This window comes from Xiphophorus hellerii, chromosome 18 (genome assembly GCF_003331165.1).
Source record: "Xiphophorus hellerii strain 12219 chromosome 18, Xiphophorus_hellerii-4.1, whole genome shotgun sequence".
Classification (NCBI taxonomy): Eukaryota; Metazoa; Chordata; class Actinopteri; order Cyprinodontiformes; family Poeciliidae; genus Xiphophorus; species Xiphophorus hellerii.
In genome coordinates, this window is record NC_045689.1 from 23,333,055 (window position 1) to 23,359,508 (window position 26,454).

The 26,454-nt window shown below is 39.9% G+C and overlaps 1 protein-coding gene across 7 annotated transcripts in view; it reads left to right on the forward strand.

Moving 5' to 3' along the window:
• The first annotated feature begins 813 nt into the window (after positions 1-813).
• Positions 814-26,454, forward strand: part of dock10 (dedicator of cytokinesis 10) — a 71,984-nt gene continuing 46,343 nt past the window's right edge. For 3 of the 7 annotated variants that reach the window (XM_032545171.1, XM_032545167.1, XM_032545172.1), the window contains exon 1: positions 22,526-22,935. In XM_032545171.1, the coding sequence (XP_032401062.1) occupies positions 22,777-22,935 (159 nt within the window). In that variant the 5' untranslated portion in view covers positions 22,526-22,776. Of the gene's footprint in view, positions 1,057-22,525; positions 22,936-26,454 lie in introns of those variants that run through there. The other 4 variants (XM_032545165.1, XM_032545168.1, XM_032545169.1 and 1 more) reach the window with 3 other exon arrangements.

The window sequence follows — 26,454 nt, forward strand, 5'->3', positions numbered from 1 at the left end:
AAAACGATCTTCAACAGAGACAAAAAGTTTCTCTCTCAGACACGCGAATAAGCTTCCAAACATGCCACGAACCCCACTTGACTGCATTCTTATCACACAACAGGTTAAATTAATTAAGATAATCGTAAATTGCAATTAGATTAACCTATTTTCAACTTTAGAGCGATAATAAAACACAGAAATGTATTTTTGTTTATGTTTACCTTGCACTTTAAACCTAACCTATTAATTTTGATAAATGTAGATATACCAAACTGGTAATAAGGCGAAGAACCTTTATTCAGAAATAAAATGGGAATGTAACGATAGGAAACGACAGGTCATTTAGAGTGCCATAGCTAAGTACTTCCAGCAGGTGTCAGTGTTGGCTCGTGTGTATCCCTCGTCATTCTAAGCCTACCTTGATCGTGACTGGACTGCTAAAGGCTGTCTGACATTTCCCAGCCAATATATGAGCTGTTTCTAATAAAGGCCTGAGTGAAATATCAAATAAAATAGAAGTGAGAGTTTTATTTCTCTTGAGTAAATGTAGAGCACCCATATAAAATATTTTGATTCAAAATTAGTTAAAATAGGCAATTTAACGCGGAATAATTACAAAAAGAAAACGGAATCTTGTGCAGTACGGAAATTTAATGTGTCCCTTCAAAATAAAAGCCGTGATTGAAGGCAGCGAGGCATTCATTTCTAGGTTATGAGTCGGACTTTAATTTGAAAGCCCGTGCGATGAGTAACGTCTGAGAAAGCCACTAACTTGATGCTGAGCGTATCACAGACACGCCGCTGTATGTGTGAAGCGTGTGTGTGCGTGCGCAAGGCTGTGTCTGCGTGTGAGGGGGTGCGTATGCGTATGTGTAAACAGAACTCGGAAGGATCGGGTTAGGTGCGAAGGGGCCAGGAACTGACTGGGGCTGTCGCAGAAATCACTCGGTCCGCTCAGATGAGGAGATGGCAGCCGAATCGACCCGGAGATTCACCAAGAACCTGCTGAAACCGGGGAGCGCGGCCGAGATACGGCAGACGGCGTGCAACGCAGTCAGACACTCCGCAGTGACGGTGAGTGGACCTCCGTGGATTGTAAAATATATATTTATACGGTGGGGGGGAAAAAAGAGTAAAAAGGTAAAAAAAAAAAAAAAAACCATCAACACCTGTCAGTTTTTTGTTGTTTTTTTTAAATCGCAGAGACATGAATCCCTGTAGTGCTTGAATGCAAGTGATTTTGGATGATGTATCCTGGCCGAACCGCTGCACCGCAGCTGTATATAAAACCTGACATTGACATTCATGTTGCATAGTGCAGCGGTTGAGCGCAAGCAGCAGTGCAGCCGCAGCAGAAGCAGAAGCCGAAGCAGTGCCTGTTCAGCTCTATTGATCCTGCAGTGGAAGCAGTTCAATAGAACTAAAATGAATAAAGCAAGGATTATCGCGTTACATTTCTGAATGATCGGGATAAATACACGCGAACGTTAATATAAGGACCTAGAGGTCGAAAGCCTGTTGGATTGGATTAATGCTGGCGCTTTCAAGTAATTGAGAAAAACACAGGAAATAAGCGATTTATTTGTAGAAGAGAGATGCGACATGGCAAGCAGCGGTTTACATCTGTCCAGCGGTGCGAGGACATACGGGGGAAACATGGAGGGTCGAAAATGAGATGAAACGATGAAAATGAGTTCTGCTGAGCCTAATTTACGACCGATTATATTATTAAGATATTATAGTGGGAAACGTGGAAGATATGCTGTGGTGGGTGTGTCGCGCCTTCTAATGAAAGGCTTTGATTGACAGATAACATTGTGGGAGGAGGGGTAGTTCTGGGGGGGAAAGGCACAAAAACACAGAGAAACGAGAGGATTTGTGTTTTTACGGTGTGCATTTGATTCATTTGGAAGGAGACAAACGAATCCTTCATCTTATTCTGAGCGTTTTCAGCCTACGTTGATTAGCATAGGGAAAAGGCCACTCCACTCCAGTCTATTTTTTACTCCCACTCCACCATCCTCTTCACTTCGGTGTTACTGTGTCAGTAGGACAGACGAATTACACGACTGAAAGAGAGAGAGAGAGTTAGAATAGGTTTGGATAGGAATTGCATGACAGAGAACATGATTTAAATAACTGTATAGTGCATGAAAGATTTAAGAAATGTCACTTTTCATTGCGGAATAGGCCATTTTCTTTCTGTCAGAAGCTTAATGTTTGTCAGTAAGATTTTAAAAGGAAGAAAAGCTGGTATGAAAACTGACTGACGATGATTTGAATGATCGGTTTACTCAAACAATCAACTTGAGCAGTGCATTCTGCCATAATAGGCATCCTTGCAGCACACAGCATAAAACAAGAAAATACAATAATCAGCCACTTTATTAGGTACACCTTTGTAGTACCGAATTGGACTACCTTAAATCTGCAAGGTACATATTCAACAATGTGTGGGAGCCATTCATCAGAGGTTGGTCCACATCGACATAATCTATGATGCAAATCTCCCATTCAAAAGGGGAGATTTTGAATCTCAATCCAATCTTTATTGGATTGAGATGAGTGGAGTAAGACTCACTGTCATGTTAAATTATGCTTCTGGAAGCATCCATGTTAAGTTGGAAATGTGGTTGTAAAGGTGTAGACAGGGTCAGGTAAGCTGCAGAGATTAAACGATGTTCCAGCGGTACTATGGGGTCCGAAATGGGCCAAGTTAATATTCTCCAGACTCTACCACTGCTGCAGACTGAAGCATTGATGCAAGTCAGGATGGGTCCATGCTTTCATGTTGTTTTTACCAAATTTTGACCCTGAAATCTGAATGTCGCTGCAGAAATGAGATTCATTGGACGAGGCAACATTTATTCAAACTGTTACCGTCCAGTTTTGGTGACCCTGTGCGAATTGTAGCTTATTGTTCCTGCTCTGAAAATGTGCTAGGGTAATCAGTGTTTTTTTTTTTAGAATAGAGTAACACAGCACTACCTCTCCCCCAATTATTGCTGTGTGCTGCAAGTCAGCTGGTAGAAAGAAGGCTGCTACACTTTCCAAACCCTAAGGCAACACAGTCTTAAGAAGGAACAAATTGATTTTTCTGTTTTAAATAGAACAAAGTAGACTGTAAAAATATAGTCACAGAATTGTTCCTGTTTTTCTTTAAATGCAGTGATGCAGTGAGTCATTTTCACTTAAGGTTACCATATTTTGAGAACTTTCAATGTTTAATCTAGATTAAAAAACATGCAGAAAATTGTAACAATTTAGGTCTTCTAAGACAAAGAAGTTTTAATTCAATGTTCAGTTTTAGTTCAAAATAAACACCATCTAAGATCACTTAAAAAGTAAAATAGTAAAGTAAAGTGACTGACTTTGCAGTCACTTTACAATTTCCTGAACCGGCATGTAACCAACATAGACAGTTTAATGCACTAAGTTAACCTTGCAGCAAATATTTATGCTGAGAAAACACCAGTAAACCTAAACAATACTTATTAATCTTAATCATAATACTTTCAATAACATTTATTTTGTTGATGCAATTTAGACTTGTTTCAGTGTTTGACAAAAACAACTTTGCAAAAAGGATGAAAATTGTCATGTTTTATGCTGTGGCTACAATCTTACCTAAGCATGGGCTTGTTTGTGGTAAGAATATAGATGAATGCTTTAAAGGGATCCACGTTTAGTTGAACATGTTGGCCTAAATGTGTTGTAATTTTCCTATTAACTAAAAAATTGGTGTTTGTGATATGTAAAACTGTATGCCTTTTGTTGCCATTTTTTCACCTGACCCATGCCTGCTGGGCTGGCGTAGTCGGGTCCATTCTGTGGTAGAATCTACAGAGTAAACACAGCAAGGCTAACTTTGCCTGAGTTATTGATTATCATATTGCATGCCACACTGCATCACTGTTGGCTGTAACTAATAAGAAAAGTGAGGTGAGTCTGGATTATTTCCCACATGAAAAATAAAGAAGAGCAAAGGTGTGAGCCAAACACAACTTCCCACTGTGCTCTCAACATTTTTCTCCAGGAGTCAATTGTATGAGCAAAACTGATGAAGGCTCAAACAGGTGGTCATTACCTTTGCAAGGTAAAACCAAAAGCCTACCGACAAAGTGCCTAAACCCACCTCCTTCTAGCGAGCGAAAGACGCTGGGAGAAACATCAGAGACAGGCAACACTGGAAGCTCCTTAAATTGATAAGGGAGCTATTACTACTGCTACCAGTGCTGAATGTGAAACCATGGACCCAACACTGGACCAAAGCCAAACCCAAAGAGGTGTTACCGAACTGAAGACCGAATCAGACACAGATTATGTCACCTACTTACCAGATCACATAGTCCGACCAGAGGTACATGTCATTCATTGTTTTATTTATAAAGATGAAGGTGGCAGCAACAGCACAAACACCATCTTCTTTGGCCAACTCTTTCCTCCTCATCTTCATTACTCCTTGTGATTTCTACATTCCTGATGATTTTAACAGGCTGTAGTTCAAACTGAAAAAGCTTAACAATGTTATTCATCCCTGTTTGGACTGGACAGAGCTAGCACAGTCGGACCAAGCTTACATCATTTATACAATATTTTAAAAATGTATAAAAACTAAACATTATGCATTAGTGCATCATTTCTGTTATTCTGTCATTTCTGTTAGTTCCTGCTTTACTTTTTGGAAACCATGGATATGGAAAACATTAATATGTAGAGTTATTTTTATATGCACATTTTTATCAAACCTCCCAGTGTGAAAATGAGTATTTTCACAAACTTCTTCATCTCAATTCTTTCCCTATATCAACAATGCAATTGTCAGAAAGGGATGAAAAAGATCAACTTCAAGATATTATATATTGTGCACAAAGATGTAAGTAGACGCATGGAGCTGAACCTGAGTGGCGGCGTGCCTGTGGACCTGCATATTCCACTTGTGAACACAGGCTTTGTTTAAGTGAGCGTGCAAATCTCCAAATGTGTTGTGTGCACGTGTGGAAACGATTTTGGAGTGTGCAAAAGCTCAGCCTTTGTTAGCGAAAGAAAGCAGGTCAGCAGAATCAGGCCCTATGGCATGACGTTCGCCGAAGCGTGAAGACTCTCCCTCTCACTAACCTGGACTCGTCTCTGTTTTCATGCTCTCTAGTTTTATACATTCATTTAACATCAGTCCCCCCTCTTCCTCCACTGACGTTCCTTCTCTCCTCTCTATGCCTGTTTTCCTTTATGTCTCTGTTGCATGTGGCGCCTGTTTGCGCTCCCTATGTCTTGAGGTGATATCGGTTTTTGAGAACAAGAGTGAAAGGTTTTTTTTTTTTGTGAGTGCAACCAACATAATACTTGGAAACTTCAGCTTGTTGAAGCTGCATTTTTCTTCAGATGAGCAGCTCTGGGAAAGCAATCAATGCTTTCAGAGTGTTTCTCAGAGTGGTCAGCCCACCCATTCCCAAATATGCAGAGAGTAATATGCAGGGAGTAGATAGATGCAGGATTGAGAGATGTATGAGCCTTGGTAAACCCCTAAAAAAAATGCACTTTCTGCTTCAGGGATTCATCAAAATCTTAGCAGAGTCTGTCAGAGCCTGAGCTGCTCTACATCAACTACCTAATGAAGTAATGAAGAAATTAAATATGAGTTGTTTGCAGAACGAAATGAGGTAGTCGTTATATCAAACACTCCTCTAGGGCAGCAATTAAAGCAATTTAACAAGAAACGCTCTTGTATTGTGGAGCACTGACTGTTTATTATGGCTCTCAGCTGAACCGAGCATCACAGCAGCGTGCACACAAGTGTCATTCTTGCGACTCCGGCTGCCGGGTGGGATGAACCACATGTCGTACCATGCCTCCATGCTTCCATGGAACAGCCGCTTAGCCAGTGACTTGGGCCAACATGCTCACCCTGGCATCACCGCGGCTCATAATTTGTTTAACCAGCAGAAAAGGCTTGCTTGTGCATGCAGTCACCCTTGCACTTTAGGTCATTCCTTTGGTTTGCAGTGTTACATCACCATGGTTCTATCTTTACTTTGACAGATAAACGCCTCTCATTGTCTTCGGCATTCTTCGTGTCCTTCGGTCAACACAAGATTCAAGCCTTGCCACACACTGGTCATCTTCTGTGCCAAGTTAATTCTGGATTTCATCATTTATTTACAAATCAGTGTCTGTTATACAGCTTTAAATTGTAAAACTTGTCTGTGTATCTAGTTTGTGCAGTTGTTATCAGTCTGTCTTTGAATGTGCTATATTTGTCAAGATCTTATTTGGCAGCGCATGCCTACTTTATGTCATATGATGATTACAAATATAAGGTAGCAAAGATCACTTGTGGGGTTCCTGAAGGCTCCATTCTCGAGCCACTTTCATTCATTACCAATATGCTCTCCTCAGCTCATAAATATATGATATTTTACACAGTTCCTTTAGGTAATTGTTTCTCCCAGTTCAATGCCTCAACTATAAGCCTAGCTTAATCCGTTTTCACTGTTACTGGTGTGTCAAAACACATATCTAAAATAAACAGACAACACTTAGCCTAGTGGGGAAGATAAAGAAAGCCTGGTGGCCCACCAGGCATTATGACACACCTACATTTCAGGGAAATCCTGAAATGTAGGTGTTACTATGGTCTCTGAAATAAATTGTGATAATAAACATAAAGTCTATTACTTGATTGGTCCTCTGCTATCTTAAAACATTGCCAGAACAAAATATTTCCTTTTAAACCAGGACATAGAAATAAGTGGTGCATGCTTTTATTTTCAATCGGTATTGTTACTGTAATTCTATGACAGATGTTGAATTAATAAATCTGCCTCACATAGACATTCTTTTAATTTCAGTGAGGGAAATGGGCCAATACTTTATTGCAACTGACCATTTCATCTTATTTTTAGTATATCTCAAATTTGGGTTAAATGTTATCATTTCTGTGTAGAATCTAGATGGATACTTAGCATCTACAGGAGTCTTCATCTCTAAATCTAAACATAACACCCCCAAGATAGCAATAAACACTTTGTAAATGAGTTTTCTCTAATCAGGACGATTTTCTACTTCCTTGTTGCATACTTCGCCGTAGATTTCTCAGCTTTCTCTTCCTCTGCCTGGTTTCATGCATCCCATGAGACGGTTTCGTTGTGTCTTTTGCCTTGTTTTCTGCTGCAATGCCCTGACCAGGCTCCCCTGCCTCCCGTAGCTAAAATGTGCGTCGGCCACTGTGACATGCACATTTGTTGCTAGTGGGGGCTCTCTTGGTCGACATGTCCCAGTGATATGTTGTGGCTGTCTGTGGTCAAAAGGACGTGCTGTCAATCTGACTCTGCTTCCTCTTCATGACACTTCATGTCAACCGCCTGGGGTGCATTGCATGTGACTGCTGACTTGCCTACTCGTTCAGCGCGCAAAGCAGTGTATGTGCATTTCTTTCTGTCTATATGTGTGTGTTGTAGTTGTGTGTGGACAAAGCATTTAAACTTTGCGTGCGCATGGTAGGTTTGGGCTTGCTCTAGATCTGTGTGGGTCTTGATTTAGCTGCAATGTGCCCTGGTTCTTCAACAAGAAAGAGATGCCAACATGCTTTTTGGTTCGCCATGAGCTGTGTGCAGCAACAGCTATTGAAACCCCTGCCTTGTGTCTGCTGGACCAGCCTGTAATCCGTAAAATCAATCGTGTCAGAGGAGAGAAAGTGGTTGGAAGTCAATTAGGATGGAATTCTAACAGGAAGCTTTCCTGTCGATTTTCATGTATTATCTTTTTTCCTTCCGACTTTATCATTTCTAATTTTCTGCATCCCTTCTCTGTTCTCACACTCCCTCCACCATGATTTAGGTTAAGTTGTGTGAAATTCCATTTCTGTAATCTCTTTACTATTGCACATGTACCAAGCCTCCTACATGAGCTCTTTGTCCACTTGGTTAATTTGTTCATCATATTGGAGGCGTTGTTTTAAATTCCCATTTCTCCTAAAAAAACTAAGTGCAGAGTGAATTTCTGGCCAAATTGCCAGAAATATGCATTAAATCTATTTCCATGCAGATTCCGACTCTTTCATATTTAACAACCTTGACTGTAACGATGACACTGGTGACCTCATGGGTTCATTGACTTTCATCGCAAAGGCAGTCAAGAGGTTAAATAATATTTGAAGGATGGAGACAGAAAGTCTCTAATTGGTTCAGACATCGCCGGGTTTTATCATGTCAGACAGCTCAACTGACTGACGAGGGGAAACCCAGTGAGAAAATTAGGGGAAAACTGATGAAAGAAGAAGTGAAAGATTCAGTATCTCAGTCATCTTTGACTAGGACTCTGCTACAGAGAGTTTCTCTAAAACACGCCATAATAGGCTATCGTAGTTTATTGTGTAAAGGTACTTGCTGCAGCTTTAGTGATGTCTTGAAGTGCTTTATGATAGGGGCTTCTATTCCTTTAAATTTGTTATGTGTAAAACAGATAATTGAGAAGTGAAATAAATTCTTGGTCTAAATACATTTTTGAGAGATTATGAGACTGACTTAATATTTAAATATAGTCCGATGTAGATTATCAATGATTAACATTTAATTTAAACTCAATTGAAATCAATGTTATCCTTTCCAATGCTTTCCAGTCACATATAGATTAATTGCATAAAGTCCAGTTAAATTCTGATTATAGAACATTAAGATCAAAATTTATTTGTTGATCATACTTTACAAACCCTAAAACGTTATTTCTCCGTTGCGTCCAACTGCCTCAGCAAGGGTTCGATGACACAGTTGAGTGGGTTTAGTCATTGCAATTCTCCTATAAAAAGAAGAGAAAGGAAAAAAAAAACAAGACCACATCACAAAACAAGACCACATTTCAACACCATCAGGGACGTCAGTTAAAATGTCAGAGTGGTGGAAATATGATAATCTGTGCTTCTACTGTGGCTGCAGTACCTTAATATGAAATAATAATTACTTTTACCCTTAGATCTCCTCTTTGTTAAAGCAAATGTTAGTTAGTTTGCTTAAACTTATACCAAGTTTAAGCAAACTAACATTTTGGTTTATGCAACCAAAATGACTTCACAAACACCAGAAATTGCTGCGAAAAGGTCAACTTTGTCAGCAGAGTGTGTTGCAGTTCCTCAGACAAAGGAAACACCTGAGCAAAACTGAAACTATGGTGAAGATGTAGGTAAGCTGTGCTAAACTTATAATGAAGGAAATATACAAGGTCAGGCAGATGAAAAACCTAAAAAAATTGCGGCTAAGTTTAATTCTTTTGAAAACTCAAAGATTATCGTTTGGGATCGTTCGTTTTGTTGGCTGTAGACATTTTGTGCTAAGTGACTCAAACAGATAGCAAAAAAACAAAAAAAAAAACAAATTGACCCTAGTGGCTTAACAGCTCATGCCTAATGAAAACACTAATGTTTAAAAACAAGTTTTTGAGAAGTAATAGCTGTTAATCTTTTTTAAGATTGTCTATGGTAAATATATGGCTGTATAAACCTTCAAGATGTGTTGCAGTTTCCTGTTAGACTAAGGGTAGCGACTGTGCTGAGGCAAATAGACACTTCATGCTGTGCAACACCCAACTCAATTCACACATATTTGATATCAAACTCCATACCAAATGTCTAACCAACATGTTGGGCTGTAAACCTCATAGAAACTATTTGTGCATGCCTGTGTGAAACAGGATGTCTTATTCATTCTTTCCCATCAGTGAACAACTCTGCAGAGAATCTCTAACCTGCACAGCTCATTTCTGAATCACTGTTAGGTATAGACCTTCGTATAATCTGATCTTTTCCATTCTGTTGTGGTTCCGTTCATATTTCCAGATTTTAATGTGTATCTTCTTAACGGTGATGAGCGACTGATTAGAAATTTTTCCACATCTGATCCTCAGACATTTGTTTTTCCCCCGCAGCAGAAGGAACTTGCACTGCCAGGCCTTGGTGTGTGATCGTAGCAATTTTGTCAATGTTTCATTCAAAACAGGAGAGAGAGAAAATAGCTGGAGCCCGAGTCTGTCACTGTCACTATTAACACCGCCTCCAACTGAATTACTCCACTGTCTGGGCACTGCATAATGCACTGCACAGTAATCCTAGTGGTGTGGGTCTTTGCTTGGACGTAAACACAGGAAATGCTCTTTTCGGAGACACTTCTTCTAAGACGGTATTACGTTTCCATTTGCTGGATCGAATTAAAAAGAGAAGAAAACTCTGTTTGATCCATGTGGGAAAGCTGGAGTGAAAATGTGTGTCCGTCAGTACGGCAGTGCCTGTGAGAGGTCACATGAGCAGAGGAATGACACGGAGCGAGCGAGGTCCCCGGGGCTCCAGGCATTGTGCTAATGTACGTCCACAATAGGCTCTTTGGGTGAGGATTCAGAGGCTGAGAACTGCTGCATTTACATGCATCTGAGCAGACTTTGCATCTGTGAAGAGCTCAGCTTCAAACGTCCTTCCATGCACTTTACTGGGCCGCAGCATGCACTTGTTGTCTATCCAGGCTCTATTCACAGTCCTGGTGGAGCGATTGCTGGGCCGGTGGTGAAGGTCCACTTCATAAAGTGGACTAAGAATAGTTCAGTGACTGTGCGAGTGAATCGCAGTCTTGTCTCTCTCCCTCGTACGGCATTCCAGAGTAGGAGGGCTGAAAATGCTCCTGCCGTTGCTGTCTGACCGCGATGCCCTGCAAAAACCCTGCATAGTAATTCCCGTGCCATATTCACGACAGGAAGATATGGATTTTACTTCAAGGCGGAACAGGAAGCACACAGGCGCAAACTAGGAATGCCTAATTTTTAATTTGACAATAAAAACACAATTTTTGGATGTGCAAATTCGTAACCCTTAAGTCTCAAAAAGTCCATATTTCTCTTTGAGGAAATAAACCGTTCTTTCTTGGGACAGCCTGTCAGTTTGTATCCAATGACAACCAATAACTAAAAGTAATTTTTCCATCTTATGCTGATAATCTACACTTTTAAAATGGTTCACTGTATGTCCAATTACTTATACCTATCAGCAGGAGGTCATTTAGTTTTATGGTTTGTAGAATAGAGGTCATAAACTGTCAAATTGTATGGATATTAAGTGGAAATAAGGGATGATAGAAGGTGTTCAGAAGAAAATATACAATTATACATATAATTATAAACACATTTGAACATTTTTAATGAGCATTTATCTCTGTAATTTATAAACAATACTTCATATTGAGGCATAAACTGATACTCAATGGCAACCTCGAGTTAACATTAATCACACATGATGTTTTTTTTTAATGCTGTATAGTGAAGGCAGGTTAGGAGTCATAAGTGGTAGATAGTGACACATTTGGACTGTTTTGCTGATGTTCCTGATTCAGTTCCTCAGTAAAGTTGTTCTGCTGCCAACTCTTATTTTTTTCAAAACTATTTTCACTAGTGGTTTTTAATATTTTTGGTATCAACAAATGCAACGATGCCTTTGCACCAGTCAGACAAAAGTAAAATGCAAGATGAAAAACAACAATTTTCTTTTTCAGTACTGAAGGAAATCATGACAGCATTTTGATGGTCAGATCATATCTAGAGAGAAAAAAAACAAAAAAAACCCCAACTTGCCACAAAGTGAAGAGCTCCTCACGATATGAGGACCTTGAGTAATGTACCACAGTTTTACTAAATCCTGGTAGAAACAAATAATTTAGAACAAAAATCCATAAGATGAAACTTTTTTTTTAATAGGAATTAATATTTTTTTCTGCTTCCCAATGTCCCACTTGTGTTTTATTTTTATTTTTTTCAAAAAGTACATTGATAGACCATTGTGAGGAACAACTGAGTAAATGTTGAATGGAGAGCAAAATGTGCAGTGCATCAGATCTTTACATTGAAGTCTGGAGCATGTCACTGCACTCCGTTTGCTACTTTTAAAGGTGCAGTCAGCTTTGGGCAATGCAACACTGTCTGCCTAGCGCATCAGGAATCAGTGCCATCGCATTGTAGGACATCAAGATTCAAGTGTATCATTGCGGGACATAAGCTACATTCCAGCTGGGAAGTAAGTGAGAAAAAAATAGATTGTTTTGTCTCGTTTCTGGAAATCAGGACCATGATAACATAAAAAGTATTCATAAAATAACAAATTCTGCTCAGGAAATCGATGTAATTTTGATCAAAGATGGCAAATTTTGCCACTCCTCCTAACTCATGCTAGCAGTGTCACATTGACGTGTTGCCTAATGGCAACACTGGCAAATCAGCATAAAGGTGAAGTAGTTTTTGTTGGTGGGTTATAATTCATAGGGTTGGAGTCTTTTGTTTGAATTACCAACTTCAATGTCTGCATTGTCCGTATAATGACGACATTATACGGACAATGCAGAGAATAGCTGCAGCAAGGTAGGAGAATAGGCTTTTCCTAGCTTGCTTGTGCTGCTTGAGACGCACAAGAAATGGATTGGATGTTAGGGGTCATGGAGAGCTATTTGGGGTGTTAAGGCAGGACAAGTGTGGATCTGGTTTGGGGGGAGAGAAGAGAGACAGTAAAGAAACATTATGCTTATTAAAACACATGAGGAAAAGTCTTCAGAGCAGCTGTGTCCTCAGCCTGAACTGAGACCCCAGGGAGACTCAGCAGAGCTGAGTGGGAGTCTGGTTAGTAGACATGACTGGTGTGGAGGTTACATGTAGGCTTTGTGTAGGTGTCATGTGTAGGAGTTGTGAATGGATGATTAATGCAAAAATAACCATCTAAGTAGGCTTTTTGTTGCAGCGAAGATATAAATTGGAGGTTGTAAAGAAGCCTTCCTGCAATCAAGCTGTTGTTTTTATATTCATAAATATAGTTCACACATTGTGCTGGTATGTATTTCTGGCTGGAGAGGACGCAATTAAGTACTGGTGGAGAATGAATACGTCAAATTCAAAGTCTGGACACAATATTCAAGCTTATAGAGTTACAGGAAAAAGGACTGAATACGAAAAAAACATTTGTGGAATAAGAGTTTCTTGGTGACTTGGTGCACTAAAAGTAAAATTAAGATCGAGAAATTTCACAAGCTGATTTGGTGTCGTGTTGGTTGGAGAAAACCTAACCTGTAAATTTGCAACTGGAGCAGCCTCACATCTGTGTAAATATCACAGATGTGATCTTTAAAAAACAAAGAGTAAATGTCAGCATTGAAAGAAAGAAGTCATAAACATCATGCTGTGATGCAGCGATTTTTATTATGTCGCTCTGATGTTCTTTCCAGTGAGATGAAATTTTGATGTGCAGATTAATATTGACAAAATTTCCCCTTTCAGCTGAGAGGCTCCATTTTCTGTTTCTGCGATGGAGAATCCTATTAAATGAACAGCGGCTTTATTTTTAACCATTGTTAATACGGTACTTCTACTTCTGATACCTTCTTTTTGCATGAGCTTGTGCTTATTTTTGCAACTAAAAGTATGTTTGTTGCACCTACAGTGCGAAGGCAACTGAGCATGCCAACAAAATTCTCTTTTCTTTTTCTAAATAAAAGCAAATGCAGATTTACAGTGTTTTGCAACAAGCACTCAAACTTTTCCAGATTTTGTCCAACAAACTACTATTTATTTTACTTTATGTGACAGACCAACACAAAGAAGTTCATAACTGTGAAGTGGAATTAAATTTATATGGTTTAGAAAAAAATCCTGAAAAGTGTTTTGTATATTCATTTGTAATGAGTGTCTTTTGTTTATTTGGTAAACATGGTTTCTGTTGCAATTTTGGCTTTTTTTTTTAGTGTTTTTAATCTAAATCTGCTTTAAACTTCCCAGAGTTTTTTCCTGACCTGTCTGTTGTGTTCCTTGGTCTTCATGGTGTTTTTCATCAATGTTTTCTAATAAATCCCCGAGGCCATCATAAAGCACCTGAGTTTGTAAATGGAATTGCATACAAGTTGACTGTTCTTATTTGCCTAATGAGTGACTTGCAAATTATGTAGGGGTACTAGAGGAAAGGGGGTTGGATACATAAGAATATTCCCCCTTTCTAGATTTATTAGACTTTTGTAAAAGTCCAAATCCATACGTGCTACAGGTTGCAGGTAACGAGTATCTACTGCTTTTATCTTGATCTTTTTCCCAATGTTAACACGAATGATGTTGGTTGTAATACGACAACATGTGAAAATGTTCAGTAGGTAAAAAAAAGCTTTGCAGAGCATTGTGTTTTGAGAAAGAGCAGTTTGTTGCAATGTTCATCTACAATCAGCGACCTCAGCTGTCTGAGTCAGGACAGGAGGAGAGACAGCAGGGAGATGTGGAGAGGTGCCATGTGGGAGAGAGAATTAATGAAGGTCTCCGAGAGGAGCTGTGTGTCTGCTTTTTCTGCTAGGCTCTCCTTTTAATACTTCACGTGTTTTAGAAGTCTCTCTTCTTTCACAAACGTGTGTAGATTCTTTTCAGACTTCCCCGTTGTCCCAACACAAATATCTAAAAGGATTTTATGTTCCGTAAGTACTTGGTTTACCGCTGTCTGACATAGTTTCTAAGATAACCTTAACAGCTATATATATATATATATATATATATATATATATATATATATATATAACCCATTCTGAAAGAATATCAGTTCAGTTTCTTTTATAGTGCAGTCCAGTTAATAGCCAGGCGTCAAAGACACATCCCTTTCACTTGCTTTCTTTCTCTCTCTTCCAGCCTCACCAATGTCCCTCTATTCACCTTTGGTTTAAACATTGTTCTCTGACAATGACAAATGTATCTTTCTAGCATGTTAACAGTGTTCTGTTCAGATTTCACACTTGCAAATTTTAAGTTTAAAGTCCATTGGAAACATTTCTCTTGTAAGTGACTAAAGTAGAAACGCAGTGATGTTTTCCTGCTTTCAGTTTTGGAATTAATTTTAGACGGAAAATGAAACCAAAAGAGGACGACTGGAAAGTTTTAACAATGCCCTACGTACCCGGCAGCAGATCTTAAAATTGCCCCCCCCACCCCCCCACCCCCTTTCCAAATTCTCCGTCTCATCGCCCCTCTCCAGCCCCCTTCCCCCAACATCCCGCCTGCCTCAGGACTCTAGCTCTAGTTAAAGACTTTTTAATAGCTTCCTTTTCTAAACAAACCAACTACCAGAGAACCAGATAGCATCTCGCGCATGCAGTGCCTCCTTGAGGTCATTCGTGAAAGCTGTAGCGGCGGAAGCAGAAGAAATTCAGACTGGCATAAACAGAGATGCTCTCATAATGTAGTGCACAGAATGCTGCTGTGTTGAGTTCCCAGCACTAGATGGCATTGGCAGTGTGCTGTATAAGCTCTTCAAGTTAACAACCAACATAAACAGTGTCCCAACACCGACTTCCTGCGTTGTGTGCAGCCTGATTGTATTGCATGAAAATCTATATTTAAGATCATGCCTTTGCTTAATGGTTCTGCACACTTACAGAGGCAAATTAACATCGGTCAGTTGTTTTAGGCAAGACGTTTTCAGACCAATTTTGCAAGTTTATGTTGGCCGCCTGCTGAGAATGGAGAAGCAAAGCTTAGTTTGCACATTTGAAACAGAATCCTACTTCTTCAAAAGTTCCTTCTAATGAACTTTTTATGACTTACAAACAGAGAAAAGTTCAAAACACGTCCCTTACGAACATTAGTGCAGAGTAACATTGCATGTGTCATGAAGCAGCTTTGAAGTGGACCACAATGTAAAACAAAACTAAAGGTTCTGCAAATGTCTGCAAGTCAAAACCAGAAACTACTGTCCGAGAATAAAATAAGCAACGAATGTGATCTCACAGCAAAGCTCACCAAAGCTACAACGTAGGGACAGACTAAAGAGTAAAAACCCTAAGAGCACTGACAAAATGTGTTGCAAAAAAGTAATAAACCAGAAAAAAAGGGGTCAGCTCACAAAAGCCACACATTCTGACATCTGTCACCTAAGAAAATCTCTCCAAATGCATCAGGTAAGTGAAAAAAAATTACTCAGTTTACACCTTTTCTGCCTTCCTGTTTGTCAGAGATGGTGTGCTGTGGTAATGCATCTGCATTCTGTGGTTTTTCTGAGAAGTGCATCTGAGAAAATACTTTGAAACATTATCACTAGTTATGGGATGGTACTGGGAGTGTCTGCAGGGTTTTTGGTCAGTCGTGTTTGTCATGAGCTGATAAGATTTCTGCAGTCGTAGTGAAAGTTCTCGCGTACGTCAGTCAGGAAAAGTTTAATGTCGGGCCTTTTTGGTTTTTTGCCCTCTGCAAATGCCAAATGCTCCACTGCACTTAACTTGTTTCTTGAATAGCAGCATCCCTCACATTGTAGCTACCATGGTAACAGGGGCGTGTTTTCCTGAATAAACTCAGTGGAGCTCCACACCACATCAAAACATGCTGCCATGATTCAGCCTCCAGCTCTACAGGGAGTCTAACTATAGCAGAGCTAGCTGCTTACAAGGCAGTGTTTGCACGAGGTTTAATGAATTCCACCTTCCCGTTTGGCCTAGTTGGATGAAGTTTTTCAAGTTTTACCTTCAGGGACTTACCAGCACAGACTTGCGCCGTGCAAGTGTGCGTTTGTTCGCCCTCCTGCAAAATGTAGAATGTGAAGCGTTCGCTTTGTTGTTTTTAAGGATTGTTCGTCAGAGTAGCGGTCCTGCTGGGGAGAGAGGGATTACATTGATGGAGGCTCCACAGCTGGAACACATTAACTCCACGCATGATGAGAGAACTCGGCTTCACACAACACGGTGATGTCATTTTCCTCAGCGGTTCGGGCTCACTCGCAGTTTAAATCCAGTTACTCACATGCAGAACCTGGTAACCACATTTACATCATGTAAACACAGTAACAAAAAAAAACAGAGCTGTGTTTTCATGCTCATTGATTTTGCTCAGCTTGTCCTGCAGGGGCAATTTAGAGGAACATATTTTTTGTTATTATGTTGATGTTTTTCTTCAGACTGGACAGTGCTGTGACTTTTTTGTTTTCTTTTCTCACCCTTACATATTTCAGATCATCAAACGATTTTGGACACCAGACAAAGGCAACCTGAGGAAATAAAACAAATGACCAATTGCAAATTAGATTTTAATTTTTTATTTTTTGCAAGAACTATACAAACTAACATGGCCCTGTGTGGAAAAGTGACTTTCCGCAAACCTGATAAGAGGTTTTGCCACCCTCTACAGCCACAACTGCAATCAAGCACTTGTGATAAATGGCAAGGTTTCTTTTTAGATTCCTGTTGAGGAATGTCGGCCTTTTATTGCGTTTGCGGCACAAATGGCCTTGATTTACCAGTAGCTTGACAGAAAGAAAGACAGAGAGACGGGGAAGATATGCTGCAAATGGGTTGGGGTCAGGAATCAAAACTAGTGCTCTTTCACTGAGCCGCGTTCTGTACATGCAGAATTGTTTTAATTCAGAGTCATTGTATAAATAAAATGTAGGAGTTTCTGTTTTCTTTTTAGCACCTCATACTGCTGTTCATGTTAAAATATGTAGTAAGTTTAAGGTTTATATTGCTTGTCGTTCAATATAAACCAGTGGTGGGTGGTAATATACTCACAGCCCGTTGACCTCACTGACAAATGCTCATAATCAGCATTAGTATTTAAAATGATATATTTATTACTGACAGTAGTATGCCTCAGGAAGATTTATAGACATCTTATAAATCCTCAGATCTAACCTTAAGTCATGCTCTTACTGAAACACTAATGTCTGGGAAGGCGTGAAGCATGGTACAGACAAGTTGACATCCTTTTTACTTCCTTCTGACCTGACTTTGCTCTATTTTATGCTACATAGAGTTTTAAGGTGGGGCGTTTCTGTTCCTGTCAAAGACTCATCATCATTGTCAACCCTTCCTCTTTCAACTACAATTACCAAGAGGAGAGTTGTTTTTTTAAGGGTTAAAGCTAAAGCTAAATAAACAGGATGTCCATAAGTTAAATGTTTGACATAAAACATATCTTAAACAAGCACTAATGTGTTTTTAGACAGTTTTCAGACACAACCTGACAGGATTTCTAGGATTTCAGCTGGTCTTCTGGATGTGCTGTAAAGTGATTTTGGTCTCTCAAGTTGCTGTCATTATGATTTAAAGCGCTGTGTAAAAGCACTTTAAGCACTCTTCCACTCGGGATAAGCTTCTTGGTAATTCTTTTAAAATGGCCATTATTACTCATTATCCAGGCTCTGCCAAAGTCTTTTATAGTTTTCCTTTGGATAATGGCAGTCTTTTGTTTCTAGACAAAAGTGGCAAAAATAAAACTTTAAAATTCTTTCCGAAAGCTTGGGAAACAACAACAACAACAAAAAGATCACATACAGTAAATCCGGTTTAAAATGTCTCCTCTCTCTCACTGTTTGAGCGTTTTATGACATTTTCAATTCTGGCCAAGAACGTCCTTGCAGCAGCCCATACGATAATGTACCATGTGTTTGGAAATGGTGCGAAGGCAGACGGGGTGAATCAGTGTATGAGATCAAGACAGCTGTGTAACATGGGCACATTGCTGGAAACCGGAGGGCACGTTGGTGTGGGCATGTCTGCATGACGGGACCATTGTGGAAACCTGGCGTAGAAACAAAGCCCATTTCTGTGGCTCCAGTGTGTAAACGCTGCTGCTATGAGGCATGTTGCACTGAGTGGCTCTCAGTGACAGGCAGTGGATGTAGAAGGAGGAGAGGCTGATGGTGGGAACAGTTAATGTTTGTCTTTTGTGCACTTCACAGGCTGCGCGGGACATGTTCTCTGTCATCTCCTGCTAAGTGGGCCGTGTTTGTTAACAGCACTGTGTGGGAGGAAGGGCTGAAACTCTCAATGTCTACACTTTGGTGCCTCTTTCTGTTTGTCCATTTGTGTTTATTTGCTGTTTATATATATATAGCTGTGTAAAGTATTATAATAATGAAGATGTCAGTGGGTGGGGGGTGGGATCTTGCTCAGCACTGTCATGGAGCTGAGGAGCTTAATAATGACCTAACGGCATCTCCATGGTTACCTCACTCTGTGTTGTGAGACCAAGAAAGTGCAAAACTCAAGAGCTCCTCATTTTACTTAATGTAGACCTGAACTTAGAAACTTTATTACACATATAGTAATAAAATAGTGACTCAAGGGTTTTATGTAATAGTTTGGAAAGACTTCATAGACACCAAATGTATTTCTCCTCTTACATTTATCTGTTTGATTCATAGCTTGGAGTAGCTATTTGCAGTGGAAAAGTTGTAAACAACTCCCAATTTCTTACAGAGTTAGAGAGATTTAAAATCTGTTGCTGAATTCTGATTTCTGTAATATTTAAAATTTCCAATACCAGTTTTAGCCAGTTTAGATTTATATTTAACATATAAACATTCGACATATGGGTCTAGGTTTTTTGCCCATGTATAATTATTTATTATTTATTTTTGGATCAGAGCTGATATCACACTGCCAGTGTAGAATAAAGGAACATTTAGCAAATATTTTGAAGACAATGGCATATTATGAGATTCCTGCTTTATCTATTTTATGTAAGCAGTTAGCACACATCATGAGCCTCAATGTGGATATTGTAGAGGATGTATTTACTTGCTATAAATGTGAGATTTTCCCCCAAAATTGCCAACATCGCCATATTTTTGACATGTTTCATGATGGAGAGAGATCAAAAGCGTCGAAGGAGGTTTTTCGCTCTACCTCTTCCACAGCCTAAAAAAACTACAGACATATCTCAGTTTGAACATATTTTTACAGAAATTCTGTAGCAATTCTTTTGGAATACTTTTGCACATCTTTCATGTTTTTTCTGACTTCAGTTTTAAAATAAAATAGCTAAGTTTGAGCCTTCTTCACTCAGTAAAAACATGTTCCTGGTGGTGTTCACTGATTTGAAGCCCTCCTGAATTTTTTATTTTTCCAAGCCTGCTGGCCCTTAATCAGGATTGATCGAGTTGAAAATTGTCAATTTCCGATCAGCAGAATATTTTTCCTATTTATCTCCAATTATTCATGGAGATAATTGGTTTTCCTTCAAGGTTTTTGTGATCAATATGATCCAGAGTCTCTCGCAAAGCCTTTCTTTGGCCTCAGAGAACTTAAAAGATTTCATCAAAATACCAGTGCAAACATGCTAAAAGCTTTTCGGCTACTATAATGAGTGTTTGATTGTTGCATTGTCAACAATCACTCTCTGCAGCAGATGAATAGTATCTGAAAGCATTGTATTAAATGAATGGCATTATGCATTTAAGGCACATTTTTAACCCAGTCAAGTAACTACGTATGTTACCTTCAGTTGTTATAAAAATGCTGCATATATCAAATATAGTGTGGTCTTTGCCTCTTTAAGAAGCTCCTACTCTTTCGGACACACCATCACAACAATGCTACTCCAGTATATAACCATTCTTAGGAGCACTGGGCTGAGACAAATCAGCAGGTCTGTGACAGATCTTCTTTTTCTATAGTGAGCTCTCTCTGGTGTTTTCCCTTTTAGCTGCTTACAGTTTGTTTCATTTTCACTGATGCAACTCATTTTGAGAGTTGCTGCAATAAAGCAATACAGTCACTGAAATAGAAACTCTTTGGTAGTTTCAGGTCAACTGATAAGTGACTCGGCCTCCCTCTGACAGCTAGTTGAAGTGCTGCTCTGAACCTCATGTCCAGCTAATCCAGAGACATGCAGTGCCTCGCAAAAGTATTCATATCTACTTCAAAACTCTACATTCATTGGCTTTACTTTCACTTTTTAATGACATTATTGTGAAAATGCATGATGGAAAACTGTAATAGAATTATAACTTTAACTCATCAGTCTAATACTGTATTGTAAAAGGAAAAGTGAAAATATTTTTTGCCTACATGTCACGACTGCATTTTGTTATGTGTTTTATTAAGGTTTTATGTGACTGACCAATGCAAAGTGTTGCATGACCATGAAGGGGAAGTAAAATGATACATGGGTTTCAACAATTAAAAGAAAAGAAAATAAAACCCTGGAAAGCGTGAGCTGCAGGTCCACTCCTTCTATCACCCCTAGACACTAACATTCTCCCTGGATCCCATTTAAGGGTATCGGAGTAAAAGAGGCTGTGCAGAAATGCAAACCAGAGTTTTGAGGTGTTTTTTTAGACACATCCTGAAAATTATGGCCATATATAATCTCACTTCGCGACTGCGAGGAAGGGCAATGGCAGAGTCAAATGCATAAAAAATTAATAGAGGCAAAAATACAGAGGAAAAGATGGCTGAACAGTTTGCTGATAGAAACAAAGACAAACTGGCATTGAGGGAAGAGAACACACTCACTAAATACACACAGGAGGAGGAGATGATTGTGAGCAGGCTCTTCCAATCAGGCTGGTTGGAGACGTGCCGGAAGCAGAGAGAGGTGGAGCAAATCAAAGCTGCCATGTAGCATCATTTTAGATCAGGGGTCTTCAAATCCAGGCCGTGAGGAAAGTGTCCTGCAACTGTTAATGTGCCCTTGGTCCAACACACCTGAATCAAATGGTCGAATTATATCCTCAGCATGTAGTCAAGATCCCCAGAATCCTTCTCATGACCTCATTTTTCAGCTCAGACACATCCAAAAGTTGCAGAACACTGGGCCTCGCGGATTGGAGTGGAAAACCACTGTTTTAGATCCCAGTGATTTTAGCAAATATATCAGGGTCTGTTGAACTAAATTCAAAGCAAAAACCTGGCTTGCATTAATCCTTAAAAAAAAGAAGTCTTTACTTTGTTCTGTTTGCAGTTCAACAAGGACAACTGGCGCAGAATAAAAGGGGATTTTATGATGACAGATACGTCAAATTGAGAAATGTTTGCTTCTGGGAACGCTCCTCTTTTTTTTTCGTTCAGCCACAGTCAGTGAAATACAGCAACTCCAGATGTTTTGAAGACATGAGAAAAATCAGAGTCACTCAGCGATATCACAAGTGACGCAATGGAATTTGAATGCATGCGGGACGTCGGTCTTCTGCGGCTTATCTTTATGCTCAAGCAAAATCTGAATGATTTCAAATGTAGACTCTGCAGGGCTAACACGCCACATGCATGCCTCATCTGTAAGGCCACCACTCCACTCTCTCCATCCACTTTGTGTTCCTAAACTTTTCATTCTCTCACACTTCGCTGCAACAGGATTGCGGCAAAATCACAACACACATCACAATCAGCCGGGGTATGCATTATTTAGCCGAGCAGTTGCAGCTTTGCAGAATATTTGCTGGAAGCTCTTAGGAGCAAAACCCACAATGGCCCAAACACAACAAACAGAGCTAAGACTGAAAAGTGTTGGTGTAGTTTGGGAAGCAAATGGAGAGAGACATGTCTGCAGCAGTATGGAAATCAGAAAAAATAACGTTGGCTTGAGTGTGTGTGGAAGTCGGGGTGTGCATATGTGTGTGGCGGCTGGTTCTGGTCAGCTGACGGGTTTTGCTGAGTGTGATTTGTTGGATGTGCCTGGCTTCGGCTGAACCTCACACAGCTGCAGTCAGTGTGTGTGTGTTGGAGGACGAAAATGAGAGCAAGAGAGAGAGAGAACATAAGAAGGGAAGAGAGAGAGAGAGACATGCAGAGCTGCCAGTGTGTCAGCTCAGCAACGGCAACATTAGGAGCTGCAGGCTGAAGCAGAGCAGCTTTGGGAAAACCTCCCCAAGTTTTCAGAGCAGGACTGCTTGACGGGACACCTGATGGAGCTCTAGGTGTCACACTTCTAGAGGAGAACACATCACCTCTGGCGGGACCAGAGGCCTGAGCAGATCGTCCGATAGACGAGGCTGAGCTCATCCGGAGCGGATCAGGGAGGATTCGGAGGCCACGGCGTTGGAGAATGGGATGCTCGGCCAGTGTGGTCTTGCTGCTTCGCTCGGTGGGCGGAGCAGACTGTGGTCATATATGTTCACGGCAGGACCAGGCGTCAGTGGAAGCTGCAACTCCCACTCTGGAGGGTTACATCTCCACCAGTTCGCCTCTGACCATCATTATAATGGTAACCAACACCGCTGCATCTGTGGCTTCCCGTTAAGCACGAAATGCATGTGTGGATGAGCGGTGGGTGGGAGCTGGCATTGTGCTGGAAAGGAAGCAGTTGCGCCCAAAAAAAGCAGCTGCATTTTAAAGTTTGTTAGCATGCACTTTGAAACGTTTAAAAAGTAAGTTGGGGTGTGCAGGTTTGTTAAGTCATGCGTTTTGTCTTTCTGCATCTTGTTTTACCTTCCCTTGTTGAAATTTAGTTTGTTTTATTTTATTGCTGAGGCTGACAAATGAGCAATGGCTTGAGGAGGCCATTAAGTTTCACAGCTGAGAAAGAGGCAAAGAGACGGAAATGGAAGAAGGAGAGTAGAGTGGGGTGGTGGGGTCAGACATGAGGAATCTGGTTTCTGTGGGAAAAAAAGTATTTTCTTTGCATTTGGCCTGAAGTGAAAAGGAAAAAAAGAAAATGTTATTTGATTTTCACAGAAGTATTTGGTGGATGAGAAATGTTTCGCTGAATATATGAATGAATGGTTTACACAGTTGATGAATGGATTATGTAAAAGTACACGTTTCTCTCTTCAGGACAGAGTTCCCTGTCAGCCATCTGTAACAACTATTCTTAGCCAGACTTTTCTTTTTTTAATTCCAAGAAATCCTACTCTCTGTAAGCCAAGTGGAAAAAATGTTTGAATCTTGGCAGTAAGGAGATCTTTACAGTCGCCCCTTTTGTTTCCCCTTAATCCCCTTCCCTCCCTCCTTAAATCTTGTCGTCTTTGGTGCCCAGTTACTGGCTCCTGCGAAAGGCAAGAGGGCGAGATCCACTCCAAAATCATATTAGCATGTGGACTCCGCTGATCCATTTAGCTCACGGAACAACTGAGCACAAAGTGTCTATCTTGCAGAGTTCCTTTTTTTTTTAAATAGGCATTTCCTTTGCAACAAAAAGTGCATCAGTCAGTGTTTGTATTTTGTTTTAATTGTGTTGCATTTTTAATAAACGAGACGTTTTATTATTTCAGAATATTCTGATGTGTAGGGCATTTTAAAGCATGTGTGGCAAAATTACTGGGACTTCCCCGCAGGACCTCAGTGACCTGTATGAGGTCAGGACTTAATAAAAATCCCACATCCTTCTTGAATGACAGGGGCGATCCATTGAAGAGGGAGCTTGTCATGTTTCATTCAAGGCGTGTAAACCTTTGGCTCAAATATGGAGCAAACCAGTTAAAAAAAAACTCTTTGGTTGAATCAGTCCAAGCTGTGTATATGGCGGCGTACCAGCTGTTGCTCACATTTTCCCTCAAAGGAGAATAAAGATGCTTTGGACAGGGTGAGATTCTAAATCCGTGGCTTTACAAAGCGTCTTTGTGAGGTGCTGCTCTAATGCACGGGTGAATCCTGCAAACCATTTTCCCACTAATTAACTTGAAAACCTCGTTGGCCTTTTGAGGGCTCACAAGCAGCGGTGATAAATTTCATGTGACTCTATTAGTATCGGTTTAACTCGTCCTCCCTCCACATTTGACCACCAGATGTTTCTCTTGGCTACCTTGCTTCACACACATTTGTTTTGGTCGTGTGTACCCACAGTGCTGAGTGTTGTAGTCTGCTTCCTGGATCTTGTTCACTGGAAGGGAGTCAAGAGCCACGTTTATGGGCAGAGAGTTTATTTCTTTGATCTGAACCAAAGTTTGTTTGCACTTCAGCGCCTCCGCAAACAAATCAGACTTTTCGAGCGAATATCTCGAGTCTGACTCAACAAGGCCAGAGTAAGTGCACCCCAACAATAATTGCTGCGTCCTTGTTAAGAGTTTCTTGATTTTTACAAACAGAATTGGAATGTAAAACTGATGGATGGTGAAGAGGAATATGGTGGCATCAGTGGTTTGCCATTAGGTTTGAACAAAATTTTCCCTCAGAAAGTTTGAAGATTGTTTGACTTATAAAGAAAAACAAATGTAGCCATTTGAAGTTGCTTTTGAAGGAACGCAGTAAACGTTTTTCCAGAATTGTTGCATTTGAGGCCTCTTACGGCAATTACAATTCACACGCTCGACCACTTGGTGAAGATGCACTGACATCATATAATGATCTTCCAGATCAAAGTCAAACCTTTAAAACATTTCAATTGCGCATAATTTATGACCATGCTTGTAGTTTGAGGGTGATGGTTTAAGTGGTTTGTGTCACATGCTTCATCTGGTTGATGCATGATGGCACGATGCGAATTCCCCCTTCAGCTTGTTGAATATTAAAAGAATGAAAATGAAATGCAACTGAAAATGTCATTATAATAAAATAAAAATGAATAGTTAAAAAAAAATTATGACAGATTTTTTTTTCTTTCTTTTTATCACACCTGTCAACATGGTGGACAATGACAAAGTCAACCGCAACCTCCAGTGATACATAGAGTTAAATATTCCAGCTCTTCCTTGGACAAGATGTCACATTAATGTTGCTCCGAAACAGAAAAGCATCTTGGCGGATTTGATTAAAGGACAGAAGTCACTTGCAATTTCTAGTCATACTGATCGCACTAAGCTCCCTGTAGTGGAAGCACATTTGTCCAATCATACTAACAAATGTGCACACACATCGATAAACTGATGTGCAGATCTGTAGGCAATTTGGGGTGAAGTACCTTGCCCAGCAGCACATTAACACGTCTGAAATCAAGCTCATAACTTTCAGATTGAAAGACAAATATTCTGGAGGCTGGAGCAAACATCTGAAAAAAACCCAAAAACAATAAAACATCCCACGATGTTGTCCAAATCAAATTTGCATAACATAAACAATGGATTGAATGACAGTTTCTCAGTCAGCTCCGGTTATGTTTCCCTGGAAACCACTTATAAGTTGTTTGCTGTTAATTGGGACTGTCAGATAGGTAAGGTAAGATCTTTGTGGAAAGGTCGACCTCATTGATGGTGACTTTTATAATAATTAGTTGTTGTTTTTTTAAGCCAGGAAAATGCAAAAATTAATTTCCAATGGCAAATAAGGGAATTCCAATTGAATCTATCCTGTTTCCAGATGAACGTCTGATACAACTTTTAGTTATTCTTAATTAATTTAATTTTTTTTTGTTTTATTTATAACTCTTGCAGCCTTTTGGAACTTTATTTGCATGCAAATTATAATTGCCTTTGCCTTGTTAGTTTTAGCAATTTCAATTATTCAATCTCATCCGTTTATTTCTCTTCTGTTAGACGGGAACTTCAGGCGTGTGACTCTCCATCAGTTCCAGAGCTTTCACCCTGTGTTGCTTTAATGATATGAAGCAGATGTTTTCTGTCTGGGATCTGCTCATCTCTGCTGGCTCAGCAGCTGTCTTTAACCTCTTCCGTCTTCCGCTATTAGTCCACATCAATCTTCTGCAATATCTGTCTTTTTTACGCTCCATCCCTCCCTCTGTCGCCTTCATTTTTTATGCTCTAATAGGACGTAAAGCTCCTAAATCTTTGCTTGAAAATGACACGTCTTTCTTAGCTGTCTGTCTCTGTTTTCCTAACTTCTGTTCAATCTC